At 42.1% G+C, this 26,305-nt stretch overlaps 1 protein-coding gene across 4 annotated transcripts; it reads left to right on the forward strand.

The window, feature by feature from the left end:
* The first annotated feature begins 1,933 nt into the window (after nt 1-1,933).
* Nucleotides 1,934-25,900, forward strand: LOC138592917 (disintegrin and metalloproteinase domain-containing protein 23). 4 transcript variants are annotated; one of them, XM_069663814.1, is made up of 26 exons: nt 1,934-2,122; nt 2,765-2,982; nt 3,799-3,875; nt 7,588-7,651; nt 8,649-8,731; nt 8,862-8,925; nt 10,149-10,221; nt 10,694-10,761; nt 10,911-10,976; nt 11,148-11,216; nt 12,706-12,872; nt 13,181-13,265; nt 13,355-13,442; nt 15,043-15,094; nt 16,281-16,380; nt 16,486-16,557; nt 16,640-16,726; nt 16,807-16,887; nt 17,006-17,056; nt 17,168-17,231; nt 17,315-17,420; nt 18,172-18,291; nt 18,419-18,587; nt 20,673-20,784; nt 21,181-21,271; nt 24,051-25,900. In XM_069663814.1, exons 1-26 carry the CDS (start codon nt 2,047-2,049, stop codon nt 24,094-24,096), a joined length of 2,349 nt encoding a protein of 782 aa, XP_069519915.1. In that variant the 5' UTR covers nt 1,934-2,046; the 3' UTR covers nt 24,097-25,900. The 4 variants fall into 4 exon arrangements, with proteins under 4 accessions (XP_069519915.1, XP_069519914.1, XP_069519916.1 ...); XM_069663813.1 differs by lacking the exon at nt 21,181-21,271 and adding an exon at nt 22,055-22,145; XM_069663815.1 differs by lacking the exon at nt 24,051-25,900 and adding an exon at nt 22,055-22,144.
* Nucleotides 25,901-26,305: the final 405 nt, after the last annotated feature.

Below are 26,305 nucleotides of genomic sequence, written 5' to 3' on the forward strand. Positions count from 1 at the left end.
CATCAGATAGTCAGACAGCCTGGTCTCAGTCGTCTCGATCTCCAGCGACCCAAAAAGACCATCTCATCCCTCTGTGGACCGTTCCGCCCTGAGGGGGGAGCTGTCACATCCTCTAATATCTATGTGTGTTGTTTTTGTGTGTGTGCTATCTGTGGCGCCTTACAATCCAAACTACAAGTCTTGCCATGGACTGATTACAGTCAACGCTCACAGTTGGATAGACCCCGTTCACTGCAGGAAATCTCATGTGTACTGTTCCAGTGATAGGACATTCTCTGGGAGGGAGTCGGCCTTTTTAAAGCAAAATAAAGTTGGAGGAAACAAATCTTACTTTATATGCATTACATAAAATGTGACAAGGAAAAGGTATAGGTAAGGTTAGCTCAGATTTTATGTTGCTGTGATTCATGGGTGATCTTTCTACTGTATCTGAGGTGGACGACTATAACTCAGAAAAGTTATTAGTCATAAGGTAAAAACTGGAACTGTATGATCTAATGTACAGGCCTTTTCAGAGAAGACAGGTTGATACATCACAAAAGGAAAAGCACAGGTTTAAATACTAAATTTTAAGATGGCTGAATTCCATTTAGCTGCCTCAGTTTCAGGGCCCTCTTGCTGTGCATGCTTAAACAATATCACAGTTTAGTGGTACACTTGAGTGAGTGGAGTCCTCGTTAATGTTATGAGTAACACCTGTGCTTTTCCTGGGCGGCCATATTGACAAACCCATACAATTGGCGACTACATTAAGTACTGCATTTTGCTATGTGAATTATTCCTCTACCAGGTCAATTACCCACTGTTTACTTGTATATTTTCTAAGAGTGTATATTTTATATATTTTGTTATCTAGTTTTGTACTTTTTATATATATATCTATATAGATAGATATATATATTTTGATCTTTATTTTTTACCCTCTGTGTGCTGATTCTTTCCTATTGTATTGTACTGTATAAGCTGCTGGAGACTGAATTTCCCAGAGGGAGTCATCCTAAAGGGATCAATAAAGTTGAGTCTAAGTCTAAGTCTAAGTCTATCATAAAAGATAGCATAAAACTTTGAAACAAAAATACATGTCAGTTCATTAACATATGTAATGACATAAAGTATTTGTATTTCACTTAAGTATTTCCATTTTATCACACTTCTACTTTACAACATTTTCGGGTTAGGCTATATTGTGCTTTCAACTAGCTAGGCTACATTTAGCTATTAGTACTTTCTGCATTTAAAAAAATTCAAAACATATTAGCTTCTACAACAAGATGCACTGTCATATGCTAAACCACACAACAACAGTATAGCCTAAGGGAGTTAACTTCCTAATGAAAATAACTAACTCCTGACCTCTTAATTCATAAGTAGGCCCATTTTACAGCTTATACCTCTGTATTTCTGCTTCAGTTAAAATATGCAGTAGTACATCTATGTGGGGAATATGTTTTACATTGTGTAACAGGAAAAAAACACTAGTTTTTCTACCACTGAGGAGCAGTGAAATTTGACATTTGTACATAAATATGCAATTAAACAAAGTAGTTGAATCTGTGATTCAATAAATCATGCCTATTTATTATAAAACACTATCATACAAGATAAAGCCATTTTATATATTCTCGTGTATTTCCTTTTACATTTTATTTTTCTTGTTTGACCATCAATGTCACCGGGTCACTTCCTGTTTCTGTCAGTTGTGCCTGTAAGGTCACCTGCACGGGGCTTCCTGTAGTCCAGGAGGGAGGAAGGACATGTTTGTCCTCGTCGAGGAGGAGTCTGCCGCTTGACTTCCAGTCGCTGCTGCCTGGCCACCGCCTTCTTTCTGCTCCCCCCTCCCTTCCTCTCCTCTACTCCCCATCCTCCTCCTCCCTCCCTCCTCCTCCTCCTCAGCCGCTACTGCAGCAGCAGCAGCAGCATCCCGGTGCCTCCCGGATCCATGAAGAAAGCCCCCCTGCACGGCACCGCCTCCGCCACGATGGGCCGCAAGCTACATACTGCGTTGATGTGTTGATATTGAGATATTTCAGTTATCAAATATGAATCATGCATTTGATATTTCTGGCCACTTTGCTCGTCAGCATCCTCTCGCCTTGGCTTCATCCATCACTAGCGTCGTCCGGTATGTATTGCTATAGCCTGCTGGCTTTTTTGGTCACTTTCATCTTATTAAATACACATTTCACTTTCTGTGTGTGGCTAAAATGATATCTGACGGTGTACTGCAGGTGCACAGCATGGCGTTTCCCCCCTCAAAAAACAGAGAGGGAGTTATTTGATGTAATATGCGGCGTCTTCAGCGTGATGGTGCATTAGGCAGACTACAGCATCTCAGCATCTTTTGTCCAGCATTTAAAAATACTGCTCTTTATAATGTATGATCAGCACTATTGAATTAGCAGACAGTAAGACTCTTCACTGAAGTGCATAACATTGTGTTCTGTTGTTGTCTGAGTCTATTTGGATTGCATAATGCACTCTGCGTTTATCTGTCTGCTGCAGAGTTTTTCACTTTGGCAGTAAGCAGATCAAAAGTACCTCTCAATGAAATGAAGCAATTTAAATTCTGTAATCCAAGCTAGCTTAGCGGTTTACTACAGCATTTCGCCAATCTTACTGAACTGTGTCCAGAAAATAAGCAGTGAAGCCGTGGTCACTTGCCTCAGTATTATCAGTGCGTTTCATGAATAAAGGATGACAGCTGGCTCTGTGTGTGTGGACCGCTCAGGTTTTTCATGTCTGTGCATTTGGGATTCTCTCGCAGTTTCTCAAGGAGTCGAGGACAAGGTTGAGAGGGACGCAGTGCCGGCTCTGCTGAAGCAACAGGCAACTGCAGCACCTGCTCCAGACAACGGAACACACCATGCAGTAGAGCATGTGATCACCTACCCCTCGCGGTTGATCTACTACCTGAACGAGGACTCAGAGAGTACCTACCATGACCTGGACACCCGGACCAAGGGCCAAGCTACAGAGGGCCAGGTGAGCCAGCATCCAGCGGGGATGGAGGAGAGAGATTGATGCTGGGATGTGGGGAGTTATTTCTCAGAGTCAGAATTTGGTTTGTTGCCAAGTAGGTTTACACATATAAGGAAATTGTCTCGGTGCTTTGGTGCATTACAGTAAATAAAGAAAAAGTAAGGAATTTAAAGCAGCTGTGCTCTTTCTGTCGAGAGCAAAATAAACAATGAAAATCTAAAAGAATATGTACAATATATCTATTATTAAAGTGTAATGAAATAGCTTTATAGTTTATGCAGCAATGCGCAATATACAGAGAGGTAATAACCGAAGGATGTGTGTTGATTTAATGCACAAGAGTGAGATGTAAAGGCTTAATGCATTAATGAAACTTTAATATGGTGTAAAGTAAAGAAGTAACCATGAGGCGGATACTGTTGTGATCATTAGTAGGAGTGTTTGGTCACTTAATAGCACGCTGTGTAAGTTTTAATTCCACATTATGTCTTGAGTTAAGCCTTAATCCTGCTTTAAAGGCCTTTTTACTGCACAATGTCATGTAGATACCCATCACCATCAGGCATAAGACAAGAGAGATAAGTTTCATTATATGTGTAAAAACTGGAATAATGCCAGAGCGACCATGCAGTAGAAGCCTTTCTTCCAGTATACCCACTGTACATTACCATCTGTCATCGCCCCACCACATCTGTTATTTGTGCACTGTGCTGAGGAGGATGTTGAAAGTGGACTCTAGAGGGTTTTGTACCCAAGGAAGGCTATTATCTATCTTACACTTGCCATAATCTGCAGTGACTACTCTTTTCTGTCTTACAGGCAGTCCATCTTGCCCAGGCTAGTTTCCAGTTAGAAGCATTTGGCTCCAGATTCGTTTTGGATCTAGCATTGAACAAGTAAGTCTTTCTCTTATACATACAGTTTTAGTTATAAAGATTGGTGTTATGGCGAGAGAAACTCCATACTTAGGTAGGTCCCTCTGCTGTTAACATTAACAGCTATTACAAGGGGGCTACTTTTTGTGTTTACTTTTGGTCAGACTCAGAGATAAGATTTTGAAATGATTCATGTAAAACTCATGTTTATTTTGAAAGCTGTGGGAGGCTCAGGCAGCTCGCCACAAAAGACTCTACAACTAAAACACAAAGTGCAAAGTTAGCACAATCCACAGAGCCACATTTATTACTTATTTCCCGGAATTTCCCTTTAATCATAACAGAACTCTACACTTGTAGTTGAACTTTTAGGGTGAGTGATTTTGTACGCCTCTCACAACAGCAACTGCTGTCAAGGTCATGTTGACGGTAATGTTACAGATGGTTGAGAATCGCAGAACATCAGTATCATTATTCATCCCAGGGTTAAAGAGAAGCAGTGTAAAGGCAGTCCAAACATTCATGCCAGCAGATCCACACTGACACTGTCTCTGGGGATGTTATAGAAAATACTGCAGCAAACTATACAAAGACATTATAGAAAAAGCATCAAGGGAAAGCTGTGATTTATGGTTTTATTTTGTAACGCAGGGCCCTTTAGTTTTACTAAATTAAATGTAGGCCTAATGTGCACTGTAAGCTATATCATTGGGGAAAAGTTGAACAAGATTAGACTTGAAGCTTACATTGGATTGGAGAAAGATTCCCGTTACATGCATCATTTAGGTCCATAAATCAGTAAACTTGCTACGTAACCAGTTTGCTTTTTGTTCCAATTTAAAAACATCAGTGTGAGACTCAAAAGTGTTAAACGAGTGTAAACGTACTCATAGGATGTTTGCGCAAGACCGTGTGAGCAAGCACTACGTGTCATAGCTGAAACAAAAACGGACATCGCTCGTGAATCACAAGTGCTTTCTGCGACTGCTGTTTGTAAAAGATATGCACTCATATATGTGATTAATGCAGCGTCAGTCCAAGATAACGTAATCAGGGAGGCTGTAATTTAATATGTCAGCGCGCTGGATCCAGAAGTGCTAAGAGCAGTTTGACTTCAGCTGCCAGACTGCAAACAAAGACAAACTGTTTAGCAAAATGATTTGGAAAACCAAAGTCTGTATATTTAATGAGCTTTAATTGGTTTGCATCAAACGACGCAGGGAGACAAGTCAGGCCCAGTCTGAGGCACGAGGCTCCGGACACTCAATGCTATTGATTTTCTCCCTTCACAAAGTAGCTGGTGTACATATGTGAAGGCTTAATGTGCATGTGAACAAGGACTTTAAAATGCTTATTGAGTTTCACGTCCTTTAATGTCATTTAAAGCTGGATTCTGTGATAAAATATGGTAATTTTATATTGTCTACACGGCTAAGTGCTGTGGGACTTTGAGTCTGTGTGACGCCATTCAGTCACTGATTTTCTGTGTAAGAATAGAGGAAGTGTCGTAAACCTAGACTGCAGAGAACTTACTTTTATATTGCAAATGCTACAAATTCAAATGCTTCATAATTTAGAGCTTAATTTGATCACTTTAGCGAACAACAAATAATGTTTCTTTGTAGGAGTATGGGCATCGTTTCAACACCACTTCTGCCAAACCTACAGAAAAGTGCAGGTTTCTGCAGCAGTTAAAAGCACGTTTTTTAAATGTGCAATTGTACTCAGATAATATAGCAGAGAAAAGATTAGTTTGCTGTTATAGCTACATGCTATTGTCATATGTTTACAGAAGAGCTGTTGTTCATGTATCAGGAAGGCCAATGGAAGTGTAATCATCCATCATATTGTCTTTTGTCTTGTTCTAAATGTATTATATTCATTGATTCTTTGTGGAAATGAGACAAAGCAGAGGTGAAATATGTCATGTTTTACACATTATGCGTACTAACACATACATTGTTTGTAGCAAAGGGACGGAAACAGGAAGAATTGAACATGCTTTATTCGTTTCCAGCTCACACAATCTCACGGACACACACAGTCCATCATGTGTAACAGATATCGCCCCGGTACATTGTCACACGTTCAGGAGCTGCCACATAACACAACAGCTACTCTTTGCAGCGACAGAGAGGCCTGAAAGTGTGACCTTGATTCCCAGCTGGCTGCCTGTACCGTAGGTTATCTGTGCGATACATGAGCTAACTTCGGTGTGTGCCTTTTTTTTAGTGTGAGAACAGGGGTTTGAATTCCGCTTGGTGTTGTAGCTGCAACAGAACAGGACTGATCTAAATATAGATGGGGCTGCAAACTGCCAATGGGTGCTGCCTTTTTTCCTGCTCACCTTACTGTACCTTGGAGCGCAAACCAAGGAAGAGATTTTTACTTTTGAAAAGATATTTAATGTGATTTAATTATGTGGAAGAGGGCAGGGAATGTCTCCATGTAATAAGACTCAGACCAGCTCATTTCCAGAAGTGTTGAAGAAGCCGTGTGTCACTACAGGATTCAGTTTGATCTGGCGCCAGACTTAAAACCTCCTGCAGTTTTTTGGTCCCCCCTCTCTGCCTCGCCTCTGTCTCACTTTCTTCTTCTGCTGCTGCATTGTAGCACTCTGCCTCCTGTGAACCGAGGCACCTCGGGGCAGGACTCCCTTCTCCTGGTCTTCACACTTTCACAGCTCTCGCACACATTTAAACATGCACACACGTATCTCGACGCACTCACATTCCAGTGCCTTACCCTCTGCGCACTGCAATGCTTTCCACCACTCACACAAACACCAGTACACTCTCGTATGGTCCACTCTCCTCGCCCTGCCTCATCCGTCAAGCTAAAAATAGCCCCTCACTCAGGAACCTCTCACAGACGCTGCTCGTGGCTCGATTCTCCTTACTTAATGGTGCACTTCCTGCTTACATGCTGCTGAGCATCACTCAAAGATGTCACACTGCTAGTGTCACAAGGCGGATTCATCACCTCCATCTTTCTTTGTCTGCGTGTTGTGACACTGCTACATGTCCATGAAGAGGAGGATGTTTTTGATTTGCAAGGTTACTCAGGAAAAAAAGCGCCATTGTGGCAGAAATCGCAGCCCCTTGAAGTCAGCTGTCAGCTAACAGATTGAGTGTGTGTGGAGCGGTGAGGGACGCTGACTCAGTCAGCGGGAACCGCCGCGAGGACCATTGTGTTCAAGGTTAAGCCGAGGCCTCGCAATCATCTATCACATTTATCACTTCATTGGCAGCTTTCTGATGAAGTGACTTGTTTCTGTTCCCGTCATGTGCTTTGCTTCTCGAGCTGTGATCTATTTTTGGGAGAACCAGATGACTGTTTTCAGGAATTCTGCGTATTAACTGAGCCTTTTATATCTTGTTATTACATTATTTATACCAAGGATCTTTTATTTTACCAATCGCTGTTTTGTTTATGGAGCCTCTGCCTGTGATAATTAATCATCCCGAGGAATAAATGCATCATAATTCTTCCTGCGGGCAGTCAACGTTTAACATCTCCGCTACACTTTTGAGATACCATGGGAGTGTTTGTGCAGGCTAATCCGGGCCCAGTGGTGATGAGTGTTCTTGTTTACATAAAGCGATACTCACCGTTAGCTTAAAACCACAATTTGTGAGTCAGATAAAGCAAAGTCAGACAGACTCTGGTGTGTTTCTATTGTCGCTGCATCACATCCTTCCACCCTAACCGACTGCAAACTCTGTTTTCACAGTGACTTGCTGTCTTCAGACTATGTCGAGATCCACTTTGAAGGGGGCAAGCCGGTTTTGTCAAAGGTAACGCCTCCTTTTGTTGTTTCGTTTTGGTGGCCTCTTGTTTTCTTTTGCTTTTTGGCGAGTACAATGTGTCCTCATGTTTCCTATTTTGTACAGTCATGCACATTGGCAGCGAAACAAAAGGCACAAAGATGTTTTGTTAAATTCTTAGGAAATACGCTTTTAAATAAAATACAGGAACCATTTGAGCATCCATTTCCTGTGAATCATCTTGCACGTCATCTCTTTTTGTGAAAGCGTCCTGTAATTAAATTGAACACTGCTGTCACATCTCATTTAAATAAGTTCAGATGCATCAGGAAACGTTCCCTGCAGACGCAAAAAAGGACAAAATGTACACGAAGAGTTACACAGATAGATGGATACGATGTGAAAATGTATCCTTTTAAAAGAACAGATATAAAGAGGAGAAAAAAGGGGAAGGAAGAAAGTACTTTGGGAATGAGAGATGGTTTCTGCTGCTGCTGCTGCTGCTGCTGCTGATTCAGGCAGAGGGCTGGGCTGGGCACACTGTAGCTGAATCAGCAGGGTTTTGCTCCCCTGCAGCCTCCTGCTGGAGCTCTGGTCACGTGACGAGGGAGAGAAAGCCCTCTGCAGTAGCGGTGCAGCGTGGGATGGGTGAAGTGAGGTGGAGAGAGAGAGAGAGAGAGCGAGAGAGAGAGCCAGGGAGAGAGGGAGTGAGGGGGGTTGGATGTCCTCTGCTCACCCTGGATCCGACAGCTGAGTCACAGATAGTTCCAGGACCGTGCAGTGTATAACTTCACATCTTAACAAGCATAGACTCCCCACAGGAATGCATTGCAAATACACCAAACAGGCATCTGTGAGTCAAGCTGTTACCTCCTCTGAGATGCTGGAAAATTCCTGATAATTAAGTAAAAAATCTGACACATTCATCCGAGCAATCTGTTAATGTATACACAGTTTAGCGTGTTGTGTTGCCAGTATTGTTGCTTTTGTTCAGATGCTGCATTAGCGCTGTGTCTTCTCCCCTCAGGGTGGTGAGCACTGTTACTACCACGGCCAGGTGAGAGGGAACGAAGACTCCCATGTGGCCTTATCTACCTGCAACGGGCTGCAGTAAGTGAACAGCAGAGTCGTGTGTAATCCTCGCCGTGTTCAGAATATTTCTGGATACACTCATCTCTGCTCCTATTGACTCCTTATCGACTGCTCTCTCTCCCTTGTCTTCTCTCCCTCTGCCTGGCAGTGGGATGTTCGACGATGGAGTCTATATGTACCTAATTGAGCCCTTACAACAGACTCATTCAATCGTGAGTTATTCCTGTCGCCCAAAAGCAAAATATGTTTCACACGAAGGTTTTGTTCTGCTTCTCATGTAGTGTCACTAACTGCTGTTTGTACTGTTTACATGTTTACAAGTATCAGTCCACAGACTCAACTGTTTTAAAAGATTTGCTTATGGTCTAGTACAATCAATTCTGTACAGTATGTAAAGGTTTACTTGATTTATAACTAAATATATTAAGGTAATTTAATGTGTTAAATAAGGTAATGTGATGTGAATTATTTAAGCCAAATCAGTCATGTCCAAAGCAGTGCACTGTGATGTATTCAACTTCCTTAAAACCTCTTATTTAAACCATAGACATTTATATATCATCATTCAGCCATCATGATACGACGAAAATCATTAAATGGATAGATTGAGATTTTCGGAAATACGCTTGTTGACCTTCTTGCTGAGAGTTGGATGATAAGATTGACGTCCCTCTCATGGCTGTACGCTAAATAGGAAGCTGCAGCTGCTAACTTAGCTAAGCATAAAGACTCAAAGCAGAGGAAACACCTAGCATGTCTCTGTCCAAAGAATTACAAAAGCATCACTTACCACAACCTCTAATGGGCACCAATTAACCCATTAAAGCGTGTGTGTTTAATCTGCTCACAAATCAAAGTGTAATAACAACCATTATCCTTTTTACGGGATGTGTGGGACCACTTCTTGGCTAGAAGCAGTGATTACTTAGTGTTGTGTTTCCACTGTGAGGTTGCCTATTAACCACACGCAACTCCAGGAAGTCACTGTGCCATGCCAACAAAAAATACTAAACAAAACCTCTGTTAAATCACAGCCAGACTTTCTTTTACGCTGTCTTTTTTCTGTGGATTAAATAGACGAGCTAACTTTATGGTCAATTTTGCTATCTGTGGATTGAGACAGGCTAGCTGTTCCCCCTCTTTACGCTAACCTAAGCAAAGCTAAGCTAACCTGGTGCTGTATTTAGCATTTAGAGGTTAGAGTGGTATCTTACCCTCTGCAGGAAAGTAAACAAGCAGATTTCTCAAAATGTCAACAATTCCTGGAAACAGTATTGAGTTTTTACACACCATGTTTCACATATAAATCTTCCTTATCATATTTCTCTTCACAGTTTAATCTCTTTAGTTTCTGTTGTTACGCCTGAGCCCCTCCTGCACCAGTGCCTGCCTGTCCCAGTTCCAGTCTGTTAACACTTGTTGCCTCACCCTGCAGGGTACAGCTGCAAGGCCTCACAGACTACGAAGAGCAGCCTCCCTTAACTGGAACAGTGATTCAGAGGAACAGGGTAAGGGTTTGGTTCGCTGGCATCCATCATGTTACATAACCTCATCCATCAGTCCTCCACCCCTAAGCATCACCACACCTCTTTTGACCCTGACCTTATGTCCACCACAAAGCACGCAAGTATGGTTCACAAGAAGTGGTTCCTGTTTTTGTACGAATGGAGCTTTTAACTTTCAGGAAAACACAATTTAAATGACGTTTCAAGCTCAACAGCTTAACAAGAAAGTGAAAATAAATGGAAGAAACAACTGGAATTAATGTTAACAATAGTTTTTCCGTCAAAAGTATTAGATATGTGTTGCTCAAGTTTAATCTCTCGACTGTATTCTAGCTCGCTTAATTAATAACACAGAACCTCAATTGAAATTCAGGGAAACAGTTTTGGATATTAACAAACACATCTCTTTGGTAATGCCTGAAAATTTCTTCATTTGGGTGTTGAAGTTTCACTCCTTCCTTCTCTGTTATGGCAGTTGATGAGGAGCAGCTCTTCTCAGAGCTGGAAGACTTGTCCTGGCTGAAGCGCAGGAAAAAGCGAGCTGTAAGTGTCGGATCTGACCTCCGTATGAAGTCATGCATCAACTTAACCCACCCTTGTTTTGTTGTACAATGAGTTGAATACAAGAACTTTGATATGGATCATATGGTTGTGGTCATAATGCAACTTGCCGATGTGTTTTTATTTTGCAGATGCCTCGCAGTATATTTGAGGAAATGAAGTATTTGGAGGTCATGATTGTCAGTGACCACAGTATGGTATGTGGCCTCATTGATTGCAGCAACAAAGAGAAACTGTTTTTCCTCATATCTATAATACAAATATTTTAAAGTCCCACAAGAGGGAGCTGTACCATTAAATGTAGCATACTACTTTTACTATAGCTTTCACATGTATGTCTGCCTTTGTTCTTTTATTGATTTCTGCAGTATAAACGACACAAGACCAAGCAGCACACCAGGAATTTTGCAAAGTCAGTGGTGAATCTTGTGGATGCTGTGAGTAAATGTTTAGTTACTGTTTTTTGACATGAAAAGTGAAGAATTTACTTTCAAACGCAAGTTATTTTTTATTAGCCACTGTAGCTTGAAGTCTCTAGAAAGAAGTCTGCTTTGGTGCAGACTGAAATTTCTTATCTATTGGATGAAATGACATGAAGTTTTTCACAGACGTTCATGATTGAAAGTAGATGAGTCCTAATTACTTTGGTTTACTTTCCCCAAAGACTTAATCCCAAATAGAGACTTGTTCTCTCGAGCTGCCTGCAGAAACAACAACCAACTCTGTTTGTTCTATTCTGTGTGATGTTAGCATGGTAACATACCAAACAAAGATAGTGATCATAGTGAGGATTATACCTGCTTAATAAACAGCTGCATGTTAATGTTGTTTTTGTGTTTTGTAATTATGAGACTGTTAGCGTTCTGATGTTAGCATTTAGCTCAAAGCTCCACTGTTAGCTCCAGTCTCCACATAGCGCCTTTTCCTGGCAGAAAAGCGCTGGCAGGGCGATGGGGAGCTCTGGGATTAAGCGCTTGTGCGGTGAGAGAAAAAATGCTGCACACGGTGATAGAAAAAACATTGCACTCAGATTTTGTTTCTATGACAACAATAAGTTTAACTTACTACACAGCTAACAGCGATAAAAGCACAACACTTACCAGCAACATTTAGTGTCCGGCCGATCTGCTCCCTCAAATGGGCTTTTTGGTCTCTATTGTGATACTGTTTGTCATATCGTACAGCTCCAGGTAGACAGAAACGGCCAAAACAAGTTGCTCCTCCATGTTTGGTGGTAACCAGGGTGACGAGTGGCGCCACATCTGATTGGTTGCCTGAAAAAAGCGGACGTGGGGACACCAGCGCCTTTCTGAAAAGTTCAGAGGGAGCTCGGAACGACCGCACAAAAAAGGCGTAGCGCTCAAAAAAACGACGCTGGGTGCAGCGCTTTTTCTCTCTGCGGCCACATGCGGCTGCATACGCTTTGTGGACACAGGGCTTTACAGCCTCTCAGAGAGCAGTGACCAGGGCTGCAGACTCTTTGGTGTTTCAAAGCTGGAGTTAAACAGAATGTGTAATATGCACCCATGATAAGGTAGCCTACATGTTGCAAGAGTGCAAGAGGTTTGAGACAATGTAACTGCACACATTTTAGCGCGTCTGATCATATAATAGTCAGTATATTGCAGTTAAAACCTTCTCATGTGTCTTACCTGAGTACAACTCTCTAACACAGAGTTAAGAGATAGTATGGTCATGCTGTAAGTCCTTATTGTATTGTGCCAGTGTTCGTTCTGCTACCTTGTCATTTGCATAAACACTCGCCTCTTCTTTCTTTATCCCAGTGTGCTCATCCCCTAGTCTGTCCTCCACAGACAGTAGAGATTTAAATTCACACCCGTTGTTGTTCTCCTCTCCCTGTGCTGTGTCTTCTGTCTCCTTCTGCCTTTCTTTATTCCTCCCATTCACCGCACGCCTCAATGGCAGATCTTCAAAGAGCAACTACATACACGCGTGGTGCTCGTTGCTGTGGAGATCTGGACTGACAAAGATCAGATCCCCATCAGCGTGAGGCCGCTGGAAATGCTGCGGGATTTCGCCAAGTACCGGCAGCAGAGTATCAAGCACCATGCCGATGCTGTGCACCTCATCTCGTAAGTTGTGTTTCCTTCACCACTTTGTACATCTTCTATATTGATGGGAACATTTTTTACGCTTAACCAAGATTGCAGCTGCAATTGCAATGTTTAGTTTTCTTTTATTCTTATATTTATTGTTGTGTATTTTTTTTTGTAATCTTACCCTCGCATCAGTAAAAATTTGAGCCTGAATCTGCTTTTCAGCCACTTCTGAAACCAAGAGTTGTGCTGGATTAAATAGCTGCATAAAATCACTGACAATAAGCGTGTTTGACATCATTTTTATGCAACCTGAAGAACGCTCATCATGTTGTTTCTTGTAGAAACGTGACCTTCCACTACCGCAGGAGCAGCGCCGCATACTTTGGAGGCATGTGTTCTGTCAGCCGAGGAGTAGGGGTCAATGAGGTGAGATTTGTTGTCTAGCATCGAGCGTCACTCGACCACAGTGTGTGAGCCTGCAGGTGAATAATTCCTGCTCTCTCTTGTGTCCACAGTATGGCACCAGCTTGTCCATGGCCGGGTCTCTATCCCAGAGCCTGGCTCAGAACCTCGGCATCCAGTGGGACCCGGCGTCCAAGAGAAGTACACATGAAACACGTATTGTTTTCTCACAGCTAGTTTAAGTGAACTAGGCAGAGCGAGCTATGAGTTAAAAGCACAGTGTTCAAATTACTCAAAACAAAACACATTTTTCCACCTACCCCCATTTGTAGATAGTTTTACTTTTATCAGTGACCCTATGGCCACTCGTTTCTTAAAGGGCTAGTTTGCCGATTTTCAAGCTCAGTCCTATCATGCTATTATAGGGAGCTAATGCCTTTATAGTAGAAGGTAAGGTACGCTCGCTAAGGTACAATTCCTCAATCTAGGACGCCCGCCTCCGATGTCTTGTCTCATTCCAAATCGTCAGCTTTGAAATGTACACTGCAGACCCAAGAATTTTTTAAAAATCCACTGGTATATTCTTGTCGTGTTTCAGATTCTGTACCACTCTGATCCATTGCCTGCAGCGAAACAGTAGTATTTCACTCCTACGTCTCTCGCTGGGCCGTTCCTTTAAGAGGGAGTGGCGCAATGCACGCTGGGTGTTGTAGGAATGTAGAATGGGCGAAAGCACAAGCTGTTTGTACAACTTTCTCCACAGCTGTGGCGCCAATTTAAAATATTTTTGCTTCTATCGATTAGAACACCAGCTTTGACTGATAGTGGCTTTTTCCAGGGGAGAATTACTCATAAATATCTCTAAAAATAACCCTTCTAATTCATGGTAACTTATAGCTGAACTATAGCTGAACTCAAAGCAGATTGTCCTGGAGTTACGTTGGACAAAACTGTCAGTTGCTGTATTTCTGCAAATTTTGTTTGATTGAAAAATTGCTCTCAAAAATTGGCCACAGGGCGGTCTGTGGCTTGTAATCCAGGACATGGTTGTTTAAAAGATATTTTCTTTTCAGTGCTTGGAACATCATAGTTGCAATTAACCCCTGTGGTGGGCAGCAGATGTCTTAAAACTTCCGTGAATAAACAGAAACTGTTGGCATGGCTGGATACCTCGAAGTTTATGCAGGAAAAATTCACAGTTCTGATCATCTGAGATCCAAAGAATCTACAATATAACCTTCTATGTGTATTCCAACAGCCTGAATAAAATATGCCAAATTATTTTTGTAAATGACTCTTGGAAAGAGTGTGGTTGTCTTAGATCTGAGTTTTAGGAACTTAAATATCTTTTGGCTTTTAAAACAGCAGATGGTGCCGAAAAAACTACAAGGTGCCTTTTGTTTATCTGTAAACTCATATCAGTGCCAGGAGTGACAGATGCACTGACTGACTTTGAATAAGTGGTCTAAAAGTAGTCTTAGCGGAGTCGTGCTCGAGACAAATTAATGCCATTAGTTGTAAGATCCCAGAGAGCCAAACAGCTGCCATGTTTGAATTCTGCAAACTCGACAATCAGAGGAGTTCTTATTTTCCCAAAACTGGCCGAGCTTTATGAGAGATCGTGAAAAATAAGGTGCAATTTAAATTCACTGATTAATGTTGATTTAAGTGGAAATACAGTCATGTTAGGCTATTTATTTTAAATACTTGTCTTTTTCTGAGCGCTGTTACATGTCTCTCTTTCTTCCCTCTCTCCGTCTCTGTCACTTTGTTTTTTTTCCCCATTGTCTCTTCTCTGCAGAGGAATGTGGTTGTGCTGACTCGTGGACTGGCTGCATAATGGAGGACACTGGGTAATTTCCAACATACCCCTGAGACAGATACACCCCCCATACACACACACACACACCAAAGAGCCGGAGAGTGAATCAATTACTTTAGTTTAACAGTTTGATGTGATCAGGCAAATTGTATTTAATACCAGTTTTAAAATGGGCTACACTGCTTTTATTAACTACTCTTATCTTTTAAATAATTGCCAAGGAGCAATGACATAACAAGCACAAAAAGCATAATAAGAAAATAGAGGTGATAACAATGAGAATAATAAAAAGCATGTAACACTAAAAAAAAATGATACTGCATCTGCGGTGCCAGAAATACAACAGTTATTTGTAATTCGCTCTAATGGAAGTGTTGATACCAAAAGCATTTATGCTTTAAGCTTAAAATTTGATATATATTAATGTAAACAGAAATTGCCACCACAGGCCCCTCCTCCGGGGCTCTTCGTCACCAGAAGCTCACTCTAACTCTCTCATGCGAGAACATGCCCACCCCGCCGAGCTAACGCCGGCAGCATCACTGTTAGTTTTGCGCTAGCATGCTAAGCGCCGCTTAGCTTGTCCTACCTGGTTTGAGGCACCTACCTGTCCAACAGAAAGAAGGACAACTCTGCATCGCTCTTTCGCCATGTTCGCCGGTCTGAATGGGGCCCAGTTGCTAATTTGAACCTCTCCAACACTCACCTATACGCTGTGATTGGCTCAGGGAAGCACAACAGCGCCCCTCCTGAAAACGTCCTGTGCAAAGCAAAACAACAGAATAGATGCAGAGGGAAGGGTCTCACAAGGGTCTGCACACGCACTCACCAACACAAATGTATAGAGGCCCATAAGTGATGATTTATATTATATTGTATTATATTTGTAAAAGTCTATATTTTATCTTTCTAGGAAAATCCTACTTATTATACCTTTAAAGTCCTGCAGAAACCCTGTGTAGGAAGTGTTAAGAATTTGTGAGCATACATAGCAAACACAAATTAATAGCAGTTACAGTAGTCAGTAATAAATAGCTTGAAAAATGCACAAAGTGTAATTACACGATACAGAAGTTAAAAACAAAGACTGTTGAACACTCATTACTCTGAAAAAACACCCTTTTTCTGGCTTAAAAAGCACTTATTAGGAAAGCAGCTCCTCACACATATGGCACCCCTGCGCTGGTTAATTATCACCTGGTTTTCTCACTACTCAGGGTCCAACATCCCCGGAGATTCTCCAAATGCAGCATCACAGACTACAAGGAGTTCCTTCTGAAAGGTGGAGGCTCGTGTCTGTTCAACAGGCCAACCAAGGTCAGATACTCACGTCTGCTCCGCTCTTTTATATGTCACTACTATCATGAATCATAAATGCCTGCTCTTTCCTTCACATGCTCCTCCTCTCTCTTTTTCCCGCAGCTGTTCGAGACAACAGAATGTGGTAATGGATTTGTAGAAGTGGGAGAGGAGTGCGACTGCGGAGCGAGATCAGTAAGTGTATTTTCCCTCAGTCTGTGTTTTTTTTTAGTCTGCATGTTCAGATGGATGAGGCTCTTTTTCTGTGTATTTAAAGGAGTGCTACAAGGAATGCTGCAAGAAGTGTTCCCTCGCCAACGGGGCGCACTGCAGTGATGGCCCATGCTGCAATAACACATGTCTGGTAAAGTTTTTTCTTTTACTGCAACAAATGTGTATTTATACTTCTGAAATCTTAACTGTGTCCTCCTCTTTTCTTGCCAGTTTTACCCGCGAGGTTACAGTTGCCGCTACGCTGTGAACGACTGTGATATCTCAGAGACTTGCTCTGGAGACTCTGGACAGGTGTTCTTGTGTTGTACTGTTACAGTCGCTGTTGTGGCTTTCATACGACTCATTCTTTTGCCTGTTGAAGATGCTATGCATGGTTAAGATGTTGTCTTATGTTTGTGACTGTTTGCAGTGCCCTCCCAACCTTCATAAGCAAGATGGGTACCTCTGCCAGGTCAACCAGGTACGCAGACTGATGACAGTAGAACACGATATCGGTCTGAAACAGAGCATCTGCATCAGAGCAGATGAGTGAGGGTGTATTTACTATCTCATTCTTTGTGTCTGTCTGAAGGGCCGCTGCTACAATGGAGAGTGCAAGACCAGAGAGAACCAGTGTAAATACATCTGGGGCTCAAGTAAGAATAGTATCATCATACAGAGAGACTGTATACAGAGATATTTGTTGCTGTGCATTTCACCCCTCCTCTCTTTAACTCAGAGTCTGGAGGCTCGGAGAAGTTCTGCTATGAGAAGCTGAACACGGAGGGGACAGAGAAAGGCAACTGTGGGAAGGATGGAGACAAATGGATCCAGTGTAGCAAACAGTGAGTTTCAAAGGAACGCAAATTAACTATGGCATTTCCTCCAGTCTGGGCTCCAGCCGTTCCTTATAAGATTCAAGTGATCTTAAAGCCAAAGTATTGAGGTCAGCAGACGGAACAGGAACATTGTCCCGAAGAGCATTTAATGTATTTAAAGAACTCGATACAAGATCCAGAGATGAAAGCTTTCGTTCTAATCAAAGTCAGTCTCCTGGCTCATATTTCAAACAGATTTTTCTCCACCAGATTTGTTTTATTGTCATGCAGTCCACTCCACATTAGTTTCTCTTCTACTTTGCCTGCAGGCCCGAGCTCATAAAATAGCTCTCCAAAACTCTAGAGATAACTGACCATTTTAACTGCAGTATTGTGTTTGGGCAGCAAGGCTCACTTGCTAAAAATCTTGGCCAACATTGAACATTACAGTGCTTTCTACAACTGTATACAAATGTATTTACGAACTATAAAGGGGCTGTCAAGTCAAGATCAGTCAGTTTATTTTTAATGTTCATCAAAGTGGCTTCAAGAAAAATGGGAATTATATTTAGATGATTGTAACAAAAAAACAAGTCGCACTAAATTAGAGCAAACATCTCGTAGTTTCATTATTCAAAAGGGCTCAAATGTAGTTGTACTAGATGGGTGTGTAGACAGGGTTTCAAAGTGATGATAGATGGGGAAGAGCTGACAAATCAATTGTATATTGAATGGAAGTTTGGCATCCGTACAGATTTCTCTCTGTTGTGTTTTGCAGTGATGTGTTCTGTGGTTACCTTTTGTGTACCAACATCGGCCGCAATCCACGCATAGGACTCATGAAAGGAGATATTACCCCTGCTTCCTTCAACCATCAAGGCAGGCTGGTAGACTGCAGGTAATTACATGACAACCATATAATGACTTGTTGATGCTGTGGGAACTTATAGAATTACTATAGTCAGTTGTTTTTGTCAACTCCTCACCTTTCTTCTCCTTTCCTTCCCCCGTACCTTTCCTCACAGTGGTGGCCATGTTCTTTTGGATGATGAGACTGATTTAGGCTACGTGGAGGATGGGACTCCCTGTGGGCCGTCGATGATGTGCCTTGACCGCAAGTGTCTGCCCATCCAGTCACTCAACATGAGCACCTGCCCCACTGGACCTAACGGACAGGTGTGCTCTGCCCATGGGGTGAGTCCTGGTGTGAATTAACCCAATTCTTACGTTTTGCTTGTGAGTCTTCTTCGTTTTCACTAAGTAGTCCAGGCCAGTTCAGCTCAATACACATTAGAGCGGTCATCTGTAGTTTTGTGTTTCAGTTAGCAAACAGTTGTAGATCTTTCCAGTAGAACCACTACATTCTTTCGGTTCCCCTCTATTGAGGCAGAGGTGGAGCTAGAAAGACTGTCGCCCTTTGATTGTTCAATTTGTGAAACAAAGGACTCAATTTTTTGAATATCCCATTGAAGAGGAAAACTTTTATCGAGGATGATTGACTGTTGCCAATTTACTGTATTAATGATGGCAGGTAACCCTCTAATGTCGGGCTCAGGGTGGGAAGCTCAAATGCTGTTGTAATGTTGCCAAGTTGCAAATTATATACACGTAGGAAATCTGAACAATCATTACCATTTTGCTTCTTCTCGATTTATCAGTAACTGAAAAGACAATGGATGGTGAAAATCTGGAGGTACATAGGTACGGAAGCCCTCAGCGGACATGCATCCATACATTATATTTACTCCGTTTTCCAGTTATAACGAGTTATTTCTGGTCGTTTTCTCAAGATCTCGACTTATTGACCGACCGATGAAAACTAGCCTTCTGGCTAACTCAGGTGCATTTACATTTTGTTCAATTGTTGATTCATGTACATTGTCCCTTTTCTTCAAATAAACTAAATCTATCATGTTATCACGAGATAAAAATGCAGCACCACTGTCGCGTCAGATGATAATAACTTGTATCCCCAGAGTTGTAAAAGCACAAAGTGAACATAGAAACAGGCTTAACTTACCTCATTGGTGTGGGCAATGGCAGCTTGGCATGTGGTGGTCTGTAACCTCACAGTGAGCAGCCTGTTGTTTTGTTGTTTGGATCGCTGGAAAATTATCCTGTCATCATGAGAAAACAAGCTTTGTTATCTCGAGATAACGAGAAAAATAAGTCGCAATCTCGAGAAAACTACCAGAAATCACTCGTTTATCACGGGAAAACAGAGTCAATAAAATGTGCTCTGAGGGCTTCCATATATAAGGCCAAGTTTTAATGTAAAGATAAATATCTGATAACCCCAAAGCCACCATTAGACAGCAGTTAACTTTTCAACATCTGCCTAGCTAACATTAGGAAAAACACAAATTCCTAGCTAACAGTAATGTTAGTCAGCTAACAGTAGTGTTAGCTAGCTTACGGTAATGTTAACAAGCTAATGGGAATGTTAGCTGAGAATTGGTTGAATGCTAATATTAGCTGTTGTCAAGGAACAACTAATGAGTTATTGACAGGGCTGGGAGGGCTACTTTAATGTATTCCGATACAGTTACTAATTACCTGTTAAAAAGTGTAATCAGTAACCTAATCGAAGTATCACAATTTTAAAGCAAAGTAACTGATTACTTTCAGTTACTTTTGGATAACTTCAAAACTAAATCTGCAAATAAAGACAAGAGAAAATAAATTTCCACCCGTTGAAAGCATTTTTTTTCACCACCACACCAAGTGTCATAACGTGTGCGAGCAGGTGCACGGTATTATCAGAGACGGTCAGATGGATGGTTTAGAAATGAGATGCCGGATGTTATCGAGCATCTTTGGTATAACGTCCTCTTCATTTTAAAATGTATTTTAAAATTGTAATCCTGCTAGTAATCCCCATTTTTAATAAATGTAACTGTAACAGAATACAGTTGGCTTTTCTTTGTATCCTAATTACGTAACGCTGTTACTTGTATTCCGTTACTCCCCAAGCCTGGTTATCGAATATGTTTTTACCTTACAATATGGCCTGATTTTTCACAGTCTGTTATCTTTTCACTTGCTGTCAATCGAGTTTCTCAGATTCCCTTTACTAATTGCATTAGTGTGTAACAGCAATACGACATTATGTCAGTATTTGAGCTTCTCACCCTGAGCGTGACGTCAGAGGAATATGGCCGCCCTGTGAATATGTTGAATGGGCATAGTTAAAAAAAAGTACCTGAGTGTGTCAGCATCTTTATTTACAGCTCCTCCTTCCCCCTCGTCCCCTCATCTATTTCTGTCTTATCTGTACAGGTGTGCAACAATGAAGCCACATGCACCTGTGACACCACCTGGGCGGGGACAGACTGTAGCATGCCTGACCCGCCTAAAGAGCCTGAGGCCACTCAGGACGAAGGACCCAAGGGTCGGTTTCCAACTTTTTCAATCTATGGCACAGATTCACATTAACTTCTATACTGTATAGTGGGTTGCTCTGCAATATTGCAATGACATTCTCAGTTAGCTCTGACTCAGCACAGACTTCTAGACATGAGTTTCACAGTTGTACTTGGGTCGTTAAGGTCTCCCGTATTAGATGGAGACAAAAGAAGAAGGTAAAGTCAGTGTTACAGTTGTTTAGTTGATACACAAGCTCAAGTGAAGATCAGCTGTACATCTAATACTTTGTCCACAGGGGGACTGGGAGGTGGATAAGGGGGCTCACAGAGCGATCCGTGTCACTTCATCCATGACTCTGAAGCAGAAGCCTGCTGTTTGTTTTTGACAGGGTGGTAATAATGCTCCTTTTCCCTCTGCACAGTGAGCGTGGCCACTAACAGGCTGATAGGGGCAGTAGCAGGGACCATTCTGGCCCTGGGGGTGATTTTTGGAGGCACAGGGTGGGGAATAGAGTAAGCATCTTTAACCCTTTCACAGCTCTTCCTCTCATAGTGGTGCCTCAGTGTGCGGGCGGTCTCGTGAGCCGGCCTGAGCCCGTGTGTGCGTCCCGGTGGCTTTGTGTTTTCTTGTGTGTTGGTGATGACCATATAATTGTCATGTGATTGGATGTATTCAGTGTTGTGTGATTGATTGATGGATTCCTCTTCCTCCTCCTCCTCCTCCTCCTGCCACTTCCTGTTGTTCCCCATTATTACAAACCTCTTTCTTCATCCTCCCTCTTTCTCTTCTTGTCCCTTTCCTTTCTCGGATTCTTAGTCGTTATGTGGTTGCTCCTGTGATCCTCTCCTTTCTGGGGCATGTGGGGCATTTAGATGGAAAACAGTCCTGAGAAGTGTCCAGTTAGTGACCTGGCTTGTCCGTCAGTGGTAGGCTGTGTGGTGACTGGGACCCCTAAAAACTTTTTCAGGCCACATATACACAACATGTCACCTTTTTAGCGATGGATACCCAGGATCTAGTCTGCTGCACATCCTTAACACACAAACCACTGATAACCTCTACCTCAACTGACACCTGATTAATAAAAATCCCTATACTTCACTATCTTCATGTTACACTCTAAAAGGGGCTGAAAAGCATGCAAAATACATTCTCGGACTCAGTCATTTTGCTGTAATAGTATACTTATGGTTATGTTTTCTGTTCCATGTGAAATCGTCATTGTATAGTTACATGTTATTTATACAGTAAGTGAGTATAGAAAATCATGTTTTTTTCCCCATAACCCTTTACAGGTCCTAGTGCCACCAATCTAATAATAGGCTCCATCGCCGGAGCCATCCTTGTGGCTGCCATAGTGCTGGGGGGGACTGGATGGGGCTTTAAGTAAGCAACACGCCGCATGCCTCTCCTGCTCTAACTCTAGCATCCCTGCTGCTTCTAGACACCAGGGTTTGAGCTCCTGCTACATAATATGGACCCCAGGGTGGACGATGCATAGAGCATTTTAACACCACACATGGAAAACACATGCTTCTCATGTGTCTGCTCACCTGGTTGTTTTATAGACGAGGATGTGGATGATGTCCAAGGGCGCACATGTGTAACGGCTGATTTGGAGAGACACCAGGCTTCATGTGAGGGGCCGTCTGTGGATCTGTAGCAGAACCTCAAACTGATTAGACGGGCAGAGCTCAATATTTGACATGCATGTTAAGTGAAGGAGCTGATAAGAGAGGGGAAAGCATACTTTTAGCAGCTAAATGGTTTAACAAAGACTTGTGTATCCTTGTATTGATACATTTAAATTTTATTTCCCCTCTGAAATCCAAAGATAGACCTTTTAATATACTGTTTATCTGTATATCCAGTTACTTTTCTGTCCATAGATTATGTTTCCTTAATTCCAATCTACCGCTGATTAGCCTGCTGTCTTGAGCAACGGGGGTGTTACGCATCTTAATCTAAAAAGGCCTAAAGAGTAACCTAGAAATACAATCCTGCAGCCACCTAAGCATGCCAGGTAGCAAAGCATCATGAAAAAAAAACACGTAAAAAATAGAATAAGAAAGAAAACATTTCTGCATGTTGACTTGTTGATTTGGAGGAGGTCAGTTCATTGCACAAAGGCTGAGCCACACCCCGAGAGATCTGCTCCAGGTTTGTCAAGCTCTCATCACTTCCATGATCTTTTTCTCAATCCATTACTGTTTGAGGGTGAGACTTAAAATGGAGTAGTGAGAGCGACACAGAGAGAGAGAGAGAGAGAGACAGAAGCGAGGACCTTAATGTTGGCCCGCAGCCTTTGTGCCATGGCTGGCCACATCCACCTCGATGGCCAGGCTCCGCCCTAGAGCAGACTCTCGGACCCGCCCACACCAGCTGCCATTGCTGCCCGCTTCACAGACCTGGTACAGACACGGCGCATCGCACTGCATGAACCACGCACAACAATAGTGCCACCTTCAACTGGCCTACTATTGGAACAGGTGCATGACAGAGTGATAGAAGCCCCACAACAAGCCACAGTACGGGGAGGTTATGCATCACTCCTGTTGTTGTATTTGTTGTTGTCCCACTGTTGTGGTAGTAGTAATTGTTGCTCCTGCTGCTGCTGCTGCTGCTGTGGTTATTGTTTATGTGGTTGTCTCCTCTTTCCCTCCTCTTTAGACTGTATTTTATGTTAGCTCTTTCCTCCCAGATGGTTATGTTTTGAGTGGAACTAATGTCTTTCCCATCAAAACTGGTAATGAGACGTGTCTCCTACACTTCTTCACCTCGTAAACTGATGTTGCACGTACAACCCGGTTGGCAGTCGTCTGCAAGAAGGCAACAGAGGATATTCATGTTCACACCATCAAATGGAATTACAGCTAAAAGCATACTTGGAGAAAGATGTAATTGTTCTGTTAGTTTTAATTGAAGTAAAGCTCAGTGTCAAATAATCTCTTGATACTGTTCTCCACTATTTTTACCCGACAGTCAATCATCATAAATGGGTTTTGAAAAGATATTAATACCTCTGACTGCCTCTTTCCAGTCACTGCCACACTGGCTAATATGGACCAGCCTTTCCTCACTTTAATGTCTTCAGCATTTTGATCTTGAAGTCCTCAAAAAAGTTGTATTTTTTGGCTTTTAGATTAAAAAAAAGGTTAAAGAATTGTTTATGCCATTATACTTATACACTAAACTGAAGAGATGAGTGTGGTTGCTTGTCCAGGTTGCACTAGCTGTGGTACCGATGTGATTCTGACATACACTGACTCCTGTTTCCTGTCTCCTTATAAGAAATGTGAAGAAACGGCGATACGACCCCAACGCCACAGCCATTTAACCCAAGGAGAGATGGCAATCACAGACGGACTCCTCCAAGGCTTCCTTAGTTGGCTACCTGACAGCTGGACTGCACTTATTGCTGCTGATCTTTGGCATTAGATTTACTTGAAAAAGACATAGTGGACATTTTAATAAATTCCATCGTAGTTACATTAGAAATGCAGCCTTTCAACTCCACCACACCCATATAACAAAACCCACGACCCTCCTCCCTGATCTCTAGAGTGACAGAGCTCCTCTTCCATCCTTTAGTGCCAGTGCACAGGCGTTCAGGCGGAATCCACACCACTCTCTCACCTGGCATGATTATCCGCACACAGCGTGCTGCTTGCTGGCCCCCTGGCATGAAGAGCCCCCTCAGCAGGGCTCTGCATGGCTACGAAAGCTATGAATATACCGCAAAAAAACATACAAAGAGAAAAAAAAAACGGAATTATCTTATGCAGGAGATAGCCTTGTTAAAAACCAAACCCAGTGGAAAGCCGGTTATAGCTCCCTATAGCTCACCTGTAGGAGCTGTAGATGAAGGGGGGCTGCATGTGAGGACCCATAAGGGCAGTGCATTTCACATAGTGAATGCACAAACACACAAATTGTACATAAATAAGAAGATCAGGTTTGGATTTACCAGTATATTTTACAAGGACATCAATTGCTTTTGTTTTTTATCTTAGCATGTTGTATAGCGGGTGTTTTTGGCAATGTTATTGAAAAAAACTACAATTAGGATTTGGGCCAAAATTGTAGACGCACGCTGCACTCAGCCTCCTGCAATAGTCTGGGCGGAGGTCAAAGGTTAGACTTACCACAGCAGACAGGGCCGCCATGGTGTTGAGGAGAAGCATGTCAGTTCTAGAGGGATTCAGACTGATATCACGTCAGATTAAAGTCACAAGATTTCCCCCTTTCCCGAGGTATCTTCAACAGTGACTCAAAAGCCAAAGATCCAATCACCTGAACATATGGATGTTGTTGCACACAGAGCACTTTCCCCTCTGTCTGCAGCCAGTGGTGCCTCTCCTACTGCTGAGGGCATGAAGTCTGTCTATGCAGGCGCTCACCTGTCCAGCCAGGTCTCACGTAACAGTCCTCATCAACACCCACTATACTGGCTTAACCTTTTTGCTCTCATAAACTCTTAGCAGAAATCAAGTTCAGCTCTACTGGAAACGCTGCATGCAATCACTATAGTGGGCTTATAATTCTATATGGGAGTCCCTAAAATCCGCAAGAAAAATATGCTACAAAAGATAGGTGCATGTCAACAACAAAAACATTTAACTTTTATTTACTATGCAAAGAGAGATATTGCACAAAAGTATGGGTAATAATAATATCAATGTAGACAAGGAATTACAAAAAACTCTTGCTAATCAGCTAATCTTTTGTATTTGGCCACTCCCACGTCTCGTTTCACTTCGCTTCAACGTACTCAAACTATCAATGGACGAATAAAAAAAAAAACTGAGTTAAAAATTTCCAATGAAAAAGCGAGAGAGCACTCTTTTACATCTGTGGAACTGAAAATCATTTCTGTGTGTTTTTCATCCGATCTGATATTTTTAATCACACACACGCACAAGCACTTACACTAACACACTGTATGGTGCCTGTGCATATTGAGGCCTGAACAGTTTCCTTGTGCAGGGCTTTTATTTCCAGTCCAGCTGATAGTTGGTGTGTTCCAGGTGCTGCCATAGCACTGGCATCGTTGTGATCCTCCATGTAACTCATTGTCTGGTGTCCCTCTCTCACTGCATCATGTACAGTTGGACCGATGAATAAACTAATGACAAATTTTACCCAAGTGGTTCTGTGTTTTCCCTTGATGTGTCATTACTGGTTGTAACCCTGAACAACATTCTTTGCTAAAATGTTATGAATATATTTAGTGAACAATTTCACTACATTTTTGACTACTGCACATTGCTGTTTCATAATTACATTTTCACAAATAGTGAAAAAAAGTACAGAAAATTGAATGAACTGGAAAGTTACAGATGACTTAGCTTGGTAGTGACATGACTCCACAAGGTCCCTTTCCCTTGTAAAAAAAAAAAAACCCTTGTAAAACCACAAAAGGCATTTTTAAACTTTGGTATTTGTCCTGTTTAAATACCATAATAGTTAACTCGAGGCGCTGTCCTATGGGGTACCTTTAGCTAATTTTGGGGGGCAGAGTCATACAGGGTGGCTTCTTGTCAGCA

The sequence above is a fragment of the Semicossyphus pulcher genome, unplaced genomic scaffold (assembly GCF_022749685.1).
Source record: "Semicossyphus pulcher isolate SPU_LCO1_2020_fin unplaced genomic scaffold, fSemPul1.0.p SCAF_15, whole genome shotgun sequence".
NCBI classification, from domain to species: domain Eukaryota; kingdom Metazoa; phylum Chordata; class Actinopteri; order Labriformes; family Labridae; genus Semicossyphus; species Semicossyphus pulcher.

What these genes read in the sequence shown, in the direction of transcription:
- LOC138592917 (XM_069663814.1), top strand. Translation starts at nt 2,047, where the DNA reads ATGCATTTGATATTTCTGGCCACTTTGCTCGTCAGCATCCTCTCGCCT. An exon ending in GGCAGGCTGGTAGACTGCAG is followed by an intron (nt 18,292 to 18,418) that starts GTAATTACATGA and finishes CTTTCCTCACAG; the next exon opens with TGGTGGCCATGTTCTTTTGG. An exon ending in GGCACAGGGTGGGGAATAGA is followed by an intron (nt 21,272 to 24,050) that starts GTAAGCATCTTT and finishes TCTCCTTATAAG; the next exon opens with AAATGTGAAGAAACGGCGAT.